This window comes from Salvelinus fontinalis, chromosome 14 (assembly GCF_029448725.1).
Source record: "Salvelinus fontinalis isolate EN_2023a chromosome 14, ASM2944872v1, whole genome shotgun sequence".
Taxonomy (NCBI): Eukaryota; Metazoa; Chordata; class Actinopteri; order Salmoniformes; family Salmonidae; genus Salvelinus; species Salvelinus fontinalis.
Window position 1 is genome coordinate 48604344 of NC_074678.1, and position 14201 is coordinate 48618544.

The 14201-nt window shown below is 41.9% G+C and overlaps 1 protein-coding gene across 2 annotated transcripts in view; it reads right to left on the minus strand.

Annotated features, from left to right (window-relative positions):
• ccdc50a (coiled-coil domain containing 50a) overlaps positions 1–13667 on the minus strand; it is a 33035-nt gene extending 19368 nt beyond the window's left edge. The window contains exons 1-2 of one of the 2 annotated variants that reach the window (XM_055862176.1): positions 13319–13667; positions 5154–5216 (exon numbers count right to left, since the gene is read on the minus strand). In XM_055862176.1, the coding sequence (XP_055718151.1) occupies positions 5154–5216; positions 13319–13367 (112 nt within the window). In that variant the 5' untranslated portion in view covers positions 13368–13667. The remainder of the gene's footprint in view (positions 1–5153; positions 5217–13318) is intronic. The other variant, XM_055862177.1, reaches the window with a different exon arrangement.
• Between the last annotated feature and the right edge of the window lie 534 nt (positions 13668–14201).

The window sequence follows — 14201 nt, forward strand, 5'->3', positions numbered from 1 at the left end:
AAAGACATTATTGCTGGAGTGCTACATTCTGTCCTCATTGGGCACTGGGAAAGCAACGGGCTCCCAACTAAATAGTCAGAGGTCCAGATCCATAGATCTTAAAATCTCCCTAGACTTTTCCTGGGAGTAGTTATGGTTGAGGGATAGAGCTGGGACGATAAAGCGAAAATGATTTACATCAACCATACAGATGACTGTCTGTATACCATACTGTCTGTTCGACAGTGGGATTTTCCTTTATTCAAACTTTCTTTGTGACAAATGATGATGTTTTCGCAGTCATTTTGCTGACATCGTTCATTACAATAGCCTATAGTCGAGAAATGGTACATTTTGAAAATGTGTGTGATTGTTAAATGGGACAATTGACGGCTACAACCATGGTTGTCGTCGTAGTAGTTTAAACAGGGCCGGTCCTGGCCGTACTGTGACTCTAAGCAAGACCAAAAATTGCCTGCCCCTACAAGAATAGTCCCTGTATGCAAAATGGCGTTGAAAAGACGTCTAAAATATGTATTTTTCCAGACGTTGAACGAAAAGGTGAAGATGCGTATTTTCTGGACGTTAAATTAAGTTCATTTTCTGTTCTGAATAAAAGTTGAAAATATGTCCATTTATAGATGTCCATGTTTGGGCCAAATCAAGGCTGGTCCAGACCTGGCACAAAATATGAACCAAAAATAATGTCTATGACTGTTCCAGATTTGGTCTGGACTGGAAATCAAGGCTGGTCCCGACTGCACCAAAATAAATAAGGCCAGTCCAGATAAGACCCAAAAAGGCATCAGCATCGGTCTGTGATTACTGAGGTATAGCGTACAGCAGGGATAGGCAACTCCAGTCGTCGGGGGCTGGAGTGGTGTCACCCCCCCATCCCTAATCAACACAGCTGATGAAACTAATTGCATTCTAAACTGAAGATCATGATTAGTTGATTAGTGGTGTCAGATGTGTTAGCTGGGGCAAATATGTGACACCAATCAGGCCCGAGTTTCACCACAGTGTTGCCTGAAATGTAATTTTAGGAATGTCCATCTGTGGTAGGCCTACCATTTTTATTTTTATTTATTTTTTGAAACACACACACACGACTACCGATCCGGACCAACAAAAAAAACATTGCCTACGGACCGTGCTTACTGGGGGTGTAGACTACCCTGTCAGCCTGTTATGGAATTTCATGAATGCCCATCCATATTAGGCCCACTGTTTGTAAAACAGGCTGTTGTAAATGGCTTTATTAGTCCTGATCCCTGTGACTAATCAATTTGGCAGAATGTCTGCTACCCAGCTTTATCAGGAGTTATCCTGCGCCTATTTGTAATGTGTTTACATAGCGGGAAATACAGAAGTATTTTCTTTTTCGCTATGATCAGCTTGTAAAATATTTACAGATACAAACTAAATGACAATTTAGCCCACGGGATGAAACTCATGGACAACAGTTTTGAGTAGCCTGATTGTCCATTCCATATTGTCCATTTTACTTTGACCTGTCCTGTTTTTAGGATATGTTGTTTGTTAACATGTCCGCACATTTTTTTATTTGATTGGGCGCTATTTAGGTTAGACTATTTGATCGGAGAAACCTGCATGATGTAAAAAGTGTCAGTCTCATTACATTGTCATACAGTTTATCTCCAGCCTGTAGGCTACAGAAAAGGCCACATACTCTTTCTACCATATACTATGTCTGCGGCCGCCTAATCCTGCCTAATGAGCGGGCCGGCCATGAGTTTAAAGGACGTTATCATGTTTTAAACTGAGGTGCACATTGTTATAAACTTATCGTTCTGTTTATCGTTATCGAATCAATTCAGGCAATTTATCACAATATGGATTTTTGTCCATATTTCCCAGCTCTACTGAGGGATACGAGGGCTGTAATCCCTGGCCATCTGGGGGATAATGTTTATTTGTGTGAGTAAGTAGGAAGTAGTAGTTATGTCTGGCCTGGACTTTAATCTATTCTGGGAAGGGTGACTTTTTGACCTCAGGGCCTAATGAATACTGGGAGGCAGCCAATGACAGTGCTTACAGTAAGATAGAAACCTAGGCTTTGAGTGAAACTGTGTGAAAAAGGGGCGACACCGAAAGATGAACGACATTACATTCACAACCCAATTATGATTAGACACACACAGACAAGTACACACCCACGGGCAGACACAAAGACACTGAAATGTCAAAGATGACACATTCATCTAAAAATCACAAACACGCAGGCAAGAATTTGGTTTCTCAGGACAAATTCTAGAATCTATGAGATTCAGATAGTCACATGTACAGGGTTGCAGGTGTGGTTGCAGGGTACAGTGAAAATCTTAGGCTTTGAGCTCCAACATGCAGAACGAGTGAAATATAATAATGAAAATGGTAATAAAAACAATATAAAATAGCACTATATACAGTGCATTCGGAAAGTATTCAGACCCCTCGACTTAAAAAAAAATACGTTACAGACTTACTCTAAAATGGATTAAAATCCCCCCCCCCCCTCAATCTACACACAATACCCCATAATGACAAAGTGAAAACAGGTTTAGAAATGTTTGCAAATTTATAAAACATAAATAATTTATTTACATCAGTATTCAGACTCTTTGCTATGAGACCTGAAATTGAGGTCAGGTGCATCCTGTTTCCATTGATCATCCTTGAGATGTTTCTACAACTTGATTGGAGTCCACCTGTGGTAAATTCAATTGATTGGACATGATTTGGAAAAGCACACACCTGTCTATACAAGGTCCCACAGTTGACAGTGCATGTCAGAGCAGAAACCAAGCAATGAGGTCGAAAGAACTGTCCGTGGAGCTCCGAGACCCGAATGTGTCGAGGCACATATCTGGGGAAGGGTACCAAAAAATGTCTGCAGCATTGAAGGTCCCCAAGAACACAGTGGCCATCATTCTTAAATGGAAGAAGTTTGGAACCACCAAGACTCTTCCTAGAGCTGGCTGCCTGGCCAAACTGAGCAATCAGGGGAGAAGAGCCTTTGTTAAGGAGGTGACCAAGAACCCTATGGTCACTCTGACAGAGCTCCAGAATTCCTCTATGGAGACGGGAGAACCTTACAGAAGGACAACCATCTCTGCAGCACTCTACCTTTCAGACCTTTATGGTATCGGCCAGACGGAAGCCACTCCTCAGTAAAATGCACATGACAGCCAACTTGGAGTTTGCTGAAAGGCACCTAAAGACTCTGACCATGAGAAACAAGATTCTCTGGTCTGATGAAAACAAGATTGAACTCTTTGGCCTGATTGCCAAGCGTCACGTCTGGAAGAAACCTGCCACCATCCCTACGGTGAAGCATGGTGGTGGCAGTATCATGCTGTGGGGATGTTTTTCCAGAGGCAGGGACTGGGAGACTAGTCAGGATCGAGGCAAAGATGAACAGAGCAAAGTACAGAGAGATCCTTGATGAAAACCTGCTCCAGAGCGTGCAAGACCTCAGACTGGGGCGAAGGTTCACCTTCCAACAGGACAACAACCCTAAGCACACGTCCCAAAGCCACTCCTGCATTGTGTTGGCTAAGTCTCAATGTCCTCGAGTGGCCCAGCCAGAGCCCAGACTTGAACCCGATCTAATATATCTCTAGAGAAACCTGAAAATAGCTGTGCAGCGACGCTCCCCATCCGACCTGACAGAGCTTGAGAGGATCTGCAGAAAAGAATGGGAGAAACTCCCCAAATAGAGGTGTGCCAAACTTGTAGTGTCATACCAAAGACGAGGCTATAATCGCTGCCGAAGGTGCTTCAACAAGGTACTGAGCAAAGGGTCTGCATACTTATGTTAATGTAATATTTCAGTTTTATATTTTTATACATGTTTTTGCTTTGTCATTATAGGATATTGTGTGTAGATTAATGAGGAAAATAAACAATTTAATACATTTTAGAATAAGGCTGTAACATAACAAAATGTGGAACAAGTCAAGGGGTCTGAATACTTCCAAATGGACTGAACATATTAACTGTGGCAGTGATGAATTTAAAAAATGTAATAAATAAAACACTTCCTTGTGGTAGAGTCAAAACTGTTGCAGGGCTGGAATGACCATAGGGGGAGGATCAGCATGATCATTGAGTAAAATAAACCCCAAAAGTAAAAAAACATGCATATTAACAACTGCAACAGTGATGAATGTCATTGGGGGTGGGGGCAGCAGGAGAAATAATGTCCATAGGGGAGTAGCAGGTAAGATAGGTGACAGTTGACGGTGTGTGTGTTTTGGGGGGAGGGGTGGGATGTCCGTGGTGGGGGAATGTCCATAGGGGGTAGCAGGGGGGAGAAGGTAGCCCAATGGCCTGAGGGTAGAAACTATTGGCCAGTCTTTCAGTTTTTGCCATGATGCTCCTGCACTGCCCGCATCGGAGTGATTGAAGCGGAGGAGACGTTCCCCCCGATGACATCACAATCCTTGCTAATCTGATTGTGCTGGCCTAACGTCCACCCAGACTAGACTGTATTGTCGCCCTACAGTAGATGGGCATTAATGTGATCCAGACACAGTGTGCAAACATTAAGCTCACTAACACCCACCAAAGCGCTATTGTTGTGGTTGCAGCCTAGCAGGAGTCCTGCAGTGCCAGCCTGCTGGGTGAAGCATACTCAGTGGCTTGGCTTGTGTTTTATGGCTGCTTACTGCCTGCTTCCGTTTACGCTGTCAGATGTGACAGATTTGAGGGAAAACTTGGAGTCATTAGACCTCTCTAAATTCTAAATATTTGGAAAAATGTTCGATAGTCTGCATTCTCGTAAAGAAGACAAAATGGAAGCTTGGAATACTGTATATCAAATATGCTGCAAAGGAAGCTCAAAGTGCTTTTTCTAGACCAGAGGAGCAGTTTGCATGAAATAGTTGCGGCTATTACGGACAATATATTGTAATGGCTTGGACGTAAATGAGACTTCAAATGTGCATGAAACCGACTGTCTGCATCCAGATTTAAAGTAAAATAATGTCCTGAACAGATCCCAGCCCAAAGCACTCAGCCTTTACTTGACACATTCGAAAATAGGGGTCTGCTCTCTGTTGCACTGAGAGCGCTGCTTTGGGAACAGCCAGGACAAGCTGAAAGCATAAGGGACGGGAGGGAGAAGCGGATGTCCAGGTCAGCCTGAAGTGTAGTGGTAGTATACTTACTTTCCTGCTCCTGGAGATTATGGGCCAGGCAGTGGTCCTCCAGCACAGCAAAGTCTCGACACACTGTAGACAGAGAGACAGGAAGACAAGGTTAGGGAACTCTTATGAAGGTTTATAAAAGTAAATTTTAAAAAAAATCGGTCAACTTTAAAAATGAACGTTTGTAGTGAAAATAGACAACACATTCTTGCTACAACAAAAGTTGTCTCTTGTTTTGCGATACAGCTGAAGGACTTATGGAAACAGTTTTTGGTCGTGTTCCGTGTTACGAGACATTGTGCCCGCCTACACATGATGTTCTACTACAGCAAACACTGAACAGTCGCACCAATCAAGGACAGGAAACTTGGAACAAGACTAAACAAGCTCCCCCGGTTTAACCTTAAGCTAATCAGATGGAGGCTATTGTGACTAAACTACAGCATGAAATCTAGCAGTGGCAAGGCCATTGGAATGATCCCACAACGCCGACAGAGAGGAAGTCCTTGTCTGCTTGGTGGCCAAAAAGGATGATTGCTGCACTACAAGCCTTATCTGCCTGATATCTGTTCTGAGCTAAAAAATATACAAAATAAAAGCTAAACTAGACTGTCTCAAGCAGGGCCCCTGAAAGACAAGCGGTCTGTAAATAAAGAGAACAGCGTGAAGTATAACTGTGGTTGAGTAAGTGGCGGCACCAAGATTTTGGTTTGAGTCAACAACAGTTTAGCTCATTTTGAAATAGGCTCCGCACATCCCTTTTCTGGGCCGTATAGCCTAAGCTTGCTGTGGTAAATCAACGTGTGTGTGTATATATATATTTAACAATACATAAAAATACAGAAAAGCGCAAGGGACAGCCAGTAACAACTTATCAAATCTTCTAAGAACACGAAAGTCACAGTAGCGAGAGGCTAATAAGCTCACTTCCAATGCACAGCAGCATGGCAAAGTCAAGTGTCTGCTATGCTGAACCTTCCTAGATGTCCCTCAGTCAGAATAGCAATGCTCTTTATTGGCAGTATCTGGCATACGTTGAGCCACTTCCGCACAAGCTTTTGCTGAGGACATGCAAACAGTTTAATGAGCTTATGGGGAAGAGGGAAGCAGTAGCTTCCAAATAAATAGTCAGCGGAAGGCTAACAAAAACCATTCAGACTGTCAGACTGAGGCAAAGTAGTTGTTGAAACGGCGAAGTGCTACAGTTTAAGGCAAATCAGATAGAGAACAAGAAGAATCACGGGTAGAAATTACAGAGAGAGTGGAACTAATGGAGGAAGTCTGGGGCTGCGTCCCGATTTGCACTGTACTCCATATTTAGTGCACTACTTTTATTTATCATTTTTTTTAAACAGGGCCCATGAGGCTCTGGTCAAAAGTAGTACACTATGTAGGAAGATGATCAACTAGATTCAGCTGCAGGCCGATTTCTTTTTTCTTCAGCGGATGGTCAGGGGGCTGGAACATATTTGCAAATTGACCCAAACATACAGTGCCTTCGGGAAGTATTCTGACCCCTTGACTTTTTCCACATTCTTACATTACTTCCTTATTCTAAAATTGACTAAGAAAAAAAAAGAAGAATCCCTCAATCTACACAATACCCCATAATGACAAAGCACAAATGTTAATTTATCATTGAATCACAGCCTCCTTCGCCAAACGGGTGATTTAACAAGTGCATTAACAAAAAAAGCACTGTCGTTGCACCAATGTGTACCCAACCATAAACATCAACGCCCTTCTTAAAATCAATACACAAGTATATATTTTTAAACCTGCATATTTAGTTAATATTGCCTGCTAACATTAATTTCTTTTAACTAGTGAAATTGTGTCACTTCTCTTGCGTTCTGTGCAAGCAGAGTCAGGGGAACGTTATATGCAGAAGTTTGGGCCGCCTGGCTCGTTGCGAACTGTGTGAAGACCATTTCTTCCTAACAAAGACAGCCAACTTCGCCAACGGGGGATGATTTAACAAAAGCGCATTTGCGAAAAAAAGAAAAAAAAAATTGTTGAACGACTGCACCTAACCATAATCAATGTCTTTCTTAAAATCAATACACAGAAGTATATTTTTTTAAACTTGCATATTTAGTTAAAATAAATTAATGTTAGCAGGCAATATTAAACTAGGTAAATTGTGTCACTACTCTTGCGTTCATTGCACGCAGAGTCAGGTTATATGCAACAGTTTGGGCCGCCTGTCTCGTTGCGAACTAAGCGGTGGTAGGCAGCAGCATGCTCGTAAGCATTCATTCAAACAGCACTTGCGTTTGCCAGCAGCTCTTCGCAATGCTTCAAGCATTGCGCTGTTTATGACTTCAAGCCTATCAAATCCCGAGATTAGGCTGGCAATACTAAAGTACCTATTAGAACATCCAATAGTCAAAGACACATGAAATACAAGTGGAAGAGAGAAATAGTCCTATAATAACTACAACCTAAAACGTATTACCTGGGAATATTGAAGACTCATGTTAAAAGGAACCACCAGCTTTTAATATGTTCTCATGTTCTGAGCAAGGAACTTAAACGTTAGCTTTCTTACATGGCACATATTGCACTTTTACTTTCTTCTCCAGCACTTTGTATTTGCATTATTTAAACCAAATTGAACAGGTTTAATTATTTATTTGAGACTAAATTGATTTTATTGATGTATTATATTAAGTTAAAATAAGTGTTCATTCAGTTGTTGTAATTGTCATTATTACAAATGTACATAAAAATCGGCCAATTTTAAATCGGTATTGGTGTTAAAATCCTATTCGGTCGACCTCTAGCTAACACCCCTGGGAATCTAGTGGATTAGCTGCTCGAGCATCAAAGGACAGTTGGAAAGAAGATGTAGAAATGTTATTAAAAAACAGACTAAGCTAGCAAAACAATTGCTTATAAATCATTAGTAAACACTCCCGTTATTAGCTCAAGTTTATCTACGTGAAAAGAAAGGTCTACGTTCATTTTAGGATTAAAAAATATATATATTTAAAATGGTTTTGACGGCTATTTTACATTTTCATGACGGTCTTCATCCATAACCGTCAGTTCCACGGTTATTCAATTACCGTCAAAGCCCTATTAAAATTACTTGGAGCTGATTTTCTGGTGTTTAAGTCTTATGTCCAACATAACATTTAAGGGAGGCAACAAATAAAATGATGCCAGTTGGGGAACCCTGACGTAGGGAATAGGGTCCCATTTGAGACACACCCTAAATGTCCGACAGGTGGATGTCTTTGGGAGACATGCACTGTAGCATGTTTTCCCTTGTGCATGACTTGAACAAGAATTTAACTAACGGTCCTCATTCAAGCTAGTGTTTACAGTAATGCTGATATGATATTCATATGATAACCATCATTATTTTAATCACAAGGGGGAGGATCAGACAGATTACGTAGGCTAACCCTAATCCCGAAAAGTCTGTCCTAGCAAACAAACAAACCCATAATAGGCATTAGGCCTACTGAACGGCCAATTAACTACAGGGAACAACGTCCTAATCACCTGTATACACCTGTATGCACCAGCCATCTCAAACCAGTTGACATTCAAAAAGCAAATGATTCAAAACAGACGTGCTAATATCTTTTTGCATTTTAACTCCATGAGTCCAATAGACCTGTACAGAGCCTTGCTACCGTAGGGTCTGTTTTGATCTAGAACATTCTCAGGGTGAGCACAGCAAATGTTTGCTGAGGAACATTCACGTGTGTTTCATAAGCTGGGTAAACTGTACTTAAGCCCCTTCTGTTATTCTGTGGTGGACATCTTTTCTCCCTGCACTGTGACTATGTTAGAGGATACAAGTAAGCTGTGATTATAAATGTGTAATTAACCATGTCCCCATCTGCTACTGGCAGTGGGTGGCTGACGTCTAGCCTAATTTTATCACCAGATCATAAGTTCAGATGTTTTACACACCGAAATGTGCAGAAGTTGCACATCTAGCAGCACTTAGCCCACACAGTTGCTTTCAAAACTAGGCCTAACTGAGGATGTAAATAAGTTATTTTCCCCGTGAATATGAATCCTTGTCATTTCTAAACCGAGAGGTTAACGAATGGGGGGGCTGGAACCATCTCCGATGACCATAATGAATCACTTGGATGGTGCTATGGAGACCGCCGCAGAGCAGTGGAAAGGCACATTCTCCCATCAGGCACTTTTCTAGACCAACATCTCAAATATTCCATGGAGCTGGATTGGAGCAGCTGTTTCGCACACGCAGGAAGAGTTCGTTACACTTCTCCATTCCGATCAGATTGAAAGCATACAGAGGAACAGGAAACGTGCACGAGATATCCAAACCGGGATCTGTCCAGTGTCCACACATATATCAACAGCTGTAACGTACTATTGTTTTAGGGAAGAGGTGCTTTCTGATTTCTCCACCACTCAATATCTGAATAACATTTAGGCCATTTTGAGGAAACATTGATTGTGAGGAAAGGGACATTTGTTTGGGATTGTTTTGCACACTGACATGGAATATTTCTGTCAACATACCGCTATTAAAATAAATGTTTTGCTCCATGAAGTAACTCAACAATGTGTATGCTGCCATCTTGTCTAGGCTAGTGATAACCGGGATCCTTCGGACGTCCCTACCCTAAAACCTAACCCAGTGGTATTCAAAGTCGGGGTCATGAGCTCGAAGGGTTGCGGGGGAACAAAAAAATTAAGAGAACAGATTGTATGAGACAACATACAACATTTGAGAAAGACTTTAAAAATATATAATTTTGAATAAATGTATTTATTGGCTTCTTTTCATTAAAAAAAACAAGAGGTCCCCAGAAATTCTGGTAGAAAACAAAATGGGGCCCTCGCTGAAAAAGTTTGAATAGCACTGCCCTAACCCTCAACCATAATCCTTAACCGTTTTAAATGTCAACTTCAACAGGGGTGATGTAAGAGTTGGGATGTCCCAAGGATCCCTTGTCCATCTTCTATTTCAAATCTTCTTATTGACTGAAACAGGTGGGACTTAGGTATATATACACAGTACCAATCAAAAGTTTGGACACACCTACTCATTTAAGGGTTTTTCTTTATTTTATATATTGTAGTATAATAGTGAAGACATCAAAACTATGAAATAACACCTATGGAATCATGTTGTAACCAAAAAGTGTTTAACAAATCAAAATATATTTTAGATTCTTCAAAGTAGCCACCCTTTGCCTTGACAGCTTTGCGCACTCTTGGCATTCTCTCAACCAGCTTCACCTGGAATGCTTTTCCAACAGTCTTGGAGTTCCCACATACGCTGAATACTTATTCACTGCTATTCCTTCACTCTGCGGTCCAACTCATCCCAAACCATCTCAATTGGGTTGAGGTCAGGTGATTGTGGAGGCCAGTTCATCTGATGCAGCACTCCACTCTCCTTGGTCAAATAGCCCTTACACAGCCTGGAGGTGTGTTGGGTCATTGTCCTGTTGAAAAACAAATGATAGTCCCACTAAGCGCAAACCAGATGGGATGGCGTATCACTGTAGAATGCTGTGGTAGCCATGCTAGTTAAGTATGCCTTTAATTCTAAATAAAATCACTGAGTGTCACCATCAAAGCACCCCCACACCTCCTCCTCCATGCTTCATGGTGGGAACTACACATGCAGAGATCATCCGTTCACCTACTCTACGTCTCACAAAGACACGGCGGTTCGAACCAAAAATCTCCAATTTTGAATCATCAGACAAAAGGACAGATTTCCACCGGTCTAATGTCTATTGCTCCTGTTTCTTGGCCCAAGCAAGTCTCTTCTTATTGGTGTTCTTTAGTAGTGGTTTCATTGCAGCATTTCGACCATGAAGGCCTGATTCACGCAGGCTCCTCCGAACAGTTGATGTTGATGTGTCTGTTACTTGACCTCTATGAAGCATTTTTTTTGGGCTGCAATTTCTGATGCTGGTAACTCTAATGAACTTATCCTTTGCAGCAGAGGTAACTCTGGGTCTTCCTTTCCTGTGGCGGTCCTCATGAGAGCCAGTTTCATCATAGCGCTTGACGGTTTTTGCGACTGCACTTGAATAAACTTTTGTAATGGTGAGAGGCTAGCATGTCTTGGGGGTATGATATTTGTGGGTCTGCAACTTTCGCACTCATTATTCATGATTAATTAACTCAGAATTATCATGGTCGCATCCACATTAATGTAGAAGTGTTTAGAAACATTCTCTTCTTAGACTCCAAAATTATAATACATTATTTACCATTCATTTCTACTAGGCACACAATCTGAAACACAACCAAAACAAACAGCAAATTCATCCACCAAGTTTGTACAGTCACAAGCGTAATGTAGTCATTGCGTGCTAGGAATATGTGACCAAATACTTCACTTGTTTACACGTGTGAATTTGTCCCTATACTTTTGGTCCCCTAAAAATCGGTTCGCCCGATATGGATGAAAATACACTCAAATTAAAGCTGAGTCTGCACTTTAACTTCACAGTCCATGTATCATTTAAAATCCAAAGTGCTGGAGTAGAGAGCCACAACAAAAATAATGTGTCACCGTCCAAATACTTTGAGCTCACATTCACACAGTTTATTAGGTACACCCATCTGGTACCGGGTCGGACCCCCCTTTGCCTCCAGAACAGCTACAGATATGCTGTAACGTTCAAACGTTGCTCAATAGGTATCAAGGGACCTAACGTGTGCCAGGAAAACATTCCCCACACGTTGACACCAAACAGGATGGGGCCATGGACTCACGTTGCTTACTCTACTTCCTGTCTCTGCCATTAGCATGACACAACAGGAACTGGAATGTCACACCAGGCGATGTTTTTCCACTCCTCAGTTGTCCAGTGTTGGTGACAGCGTGCCCACTGGAGCCTCTTGTTGTTTTTAGCTGATAGGAGTGGAACCTCGTGTGGTTGTCTGCTGCAACAGCCCATCCGTGACAAGGACAAACAAGTTATGCGTTCCAAGATGCTGTTCTGCACACCACTGTTGTACTGCGAGTTATTTGCCTGTGTGGCCCACTTGTTAGCTTGTATGATTCTTGCCATTCTCCATCGACCTCTCTCATCAACAAGCTGTTTTTGCCCACAGAACTGCTGCTGACTGGATGGTTTTTGCACCATTCTTGGTAAACCGTAGACACCTGTGCATGAAAAGACCAGGAGGCCAGCCTTTTGTGTGATACTGGAACCGGCGCACCTGGCACCGACAATCATACCACGCTCAAAGTTGCTTAAGTCACTAATTTTGCACATTCTAACGTTCAACCGAACAGTAACTGAATGCCTCGATGCCTGTCTGCCTGCTTTATATAGTAAGCCATTTGTGTAAACTGGCCACTGAGTGTATATCAATGTAGAGCTAATGTAACCGTGATTGACCGCACACTGCAGCACAGTAGGTGGCGGCATGTACCTTAAACGTTTGTTTGCGGACCGCCACCATAGAAGAAGAAAAAAAAGACAAAGGTGGGTCCACCCCAAACGCTGCATGTCTTGATGACACTCATCTGTATACTCTCGATCAATGAGAGAATATTTGAAATAGACAAGAGGACACATTGTTGTATTAGCTACTTAATGGAGAGAAGAAAATCTCGATAAAAAAATAAAATCTATATTTTATTAACATTCCATTTTCTAAATTCAAACGAACCACCTGCAACTGAACATATGCATTTTAGAAGATACGTGTTTGGCCAAATCGAGAATGAAGACACTATCGCCAAGTTAATAAGGTTGGTCGAAAATTCAGTACCTATCCTGCCCTAATGGAGCGTCACATTAGCCCGCGTTACAATCTGCTAGCTAGGTTGGTTGCCAGGCAGGCAGCTAAAAGCTCACGCTGACAAACGTGTGATACATACAGTAGCTTTATAAATCATTCCGGATTCACGTAAAAAAATCTGCACCAGGCTAGCTAGCAAATACAATATAACGAACGTTAGCTAGTTACACTGGCACACATGATTTGAACAGTAACATTACTGGTGTTATGGGGGTGAGTTTACCCTCATAACATCAGTACAGTACAAGTACTGTAAACGAGGTACTGTAACGTTACCTGGCTAACAAAACAAACAGCTGCACGCACTTGACACCTGAAATGTTGAAAACAACCACCTGTCACAAGTAGGTCTAAACACGAGGCTAGTTCTACAGATGAACGTTGAATAGAGAACGTTCGCTAGCAAACGTTACCTTCTTTTACTCCGGGCAGTTTGTTTTGATCGATGGGAAATTCAGCCATGTTGTCAGCGACGTGTCAAAGCCGTTCACGTTGAATTATGCTTCCGCGATGTGCGGAAGGTTACCAGAGCAGAGTCTGATTGTTTGTTGTCATAAAAACGATTGATGATTCAGGTACTAACATTACGGGTGTCCCTTTTTATTATTGTCGGCACTGTAGCTAGCTAGCCGCTTCGCCAGTCAGATTGTGCGAGCAACCCTCCCTCTTCCTCCGTTCTGCAGCTGTGCGTTTGATTAGCGAGCTAGCTAGCTGAGGGAAGAAAAAAAGAGCCCAGCTACGGATAGCAGGCGGGCCACTGTTAAATATGTAAGGAATGAAAGAGTATAGAGGAGATATTGCGTTCGCGCAACATACACACACACACACACATCAAATTACACAAGCATAACCACTATTAAATCCCTGGCTGTATATCAGGAGTAAAAGTAATGCGGTACGGTACGGGCAAAACGTAAGCCTATCACAATTATTACAACATGCCCAAAAAACTATAGGTTATAACACCATTATTTAACATTGCTGCATGGAAAATGTGCGAATTGACAGGAAACCGGGTGGCATATGCTCCAAATTGTTATGGTTTGAAGAGAACAATTAAATGTTGTCAAGGCTGATCATTGAATGTATTAATTTAACCTTTATTTAACTAGGCAAGTGGTTTAAGAACGCATTCTTATTTACAATGACAGCCTGCCAAAAGGCCTTCTGCAGGATGGGGGCTGGGATTAAAAATAAAAGTATAGGACAAGACAGACACCACAACACTACATAAAGATAGACCTAAGACAACAACATAGCATGGCAGCAACACCACATGACAACACCATGGTAGAA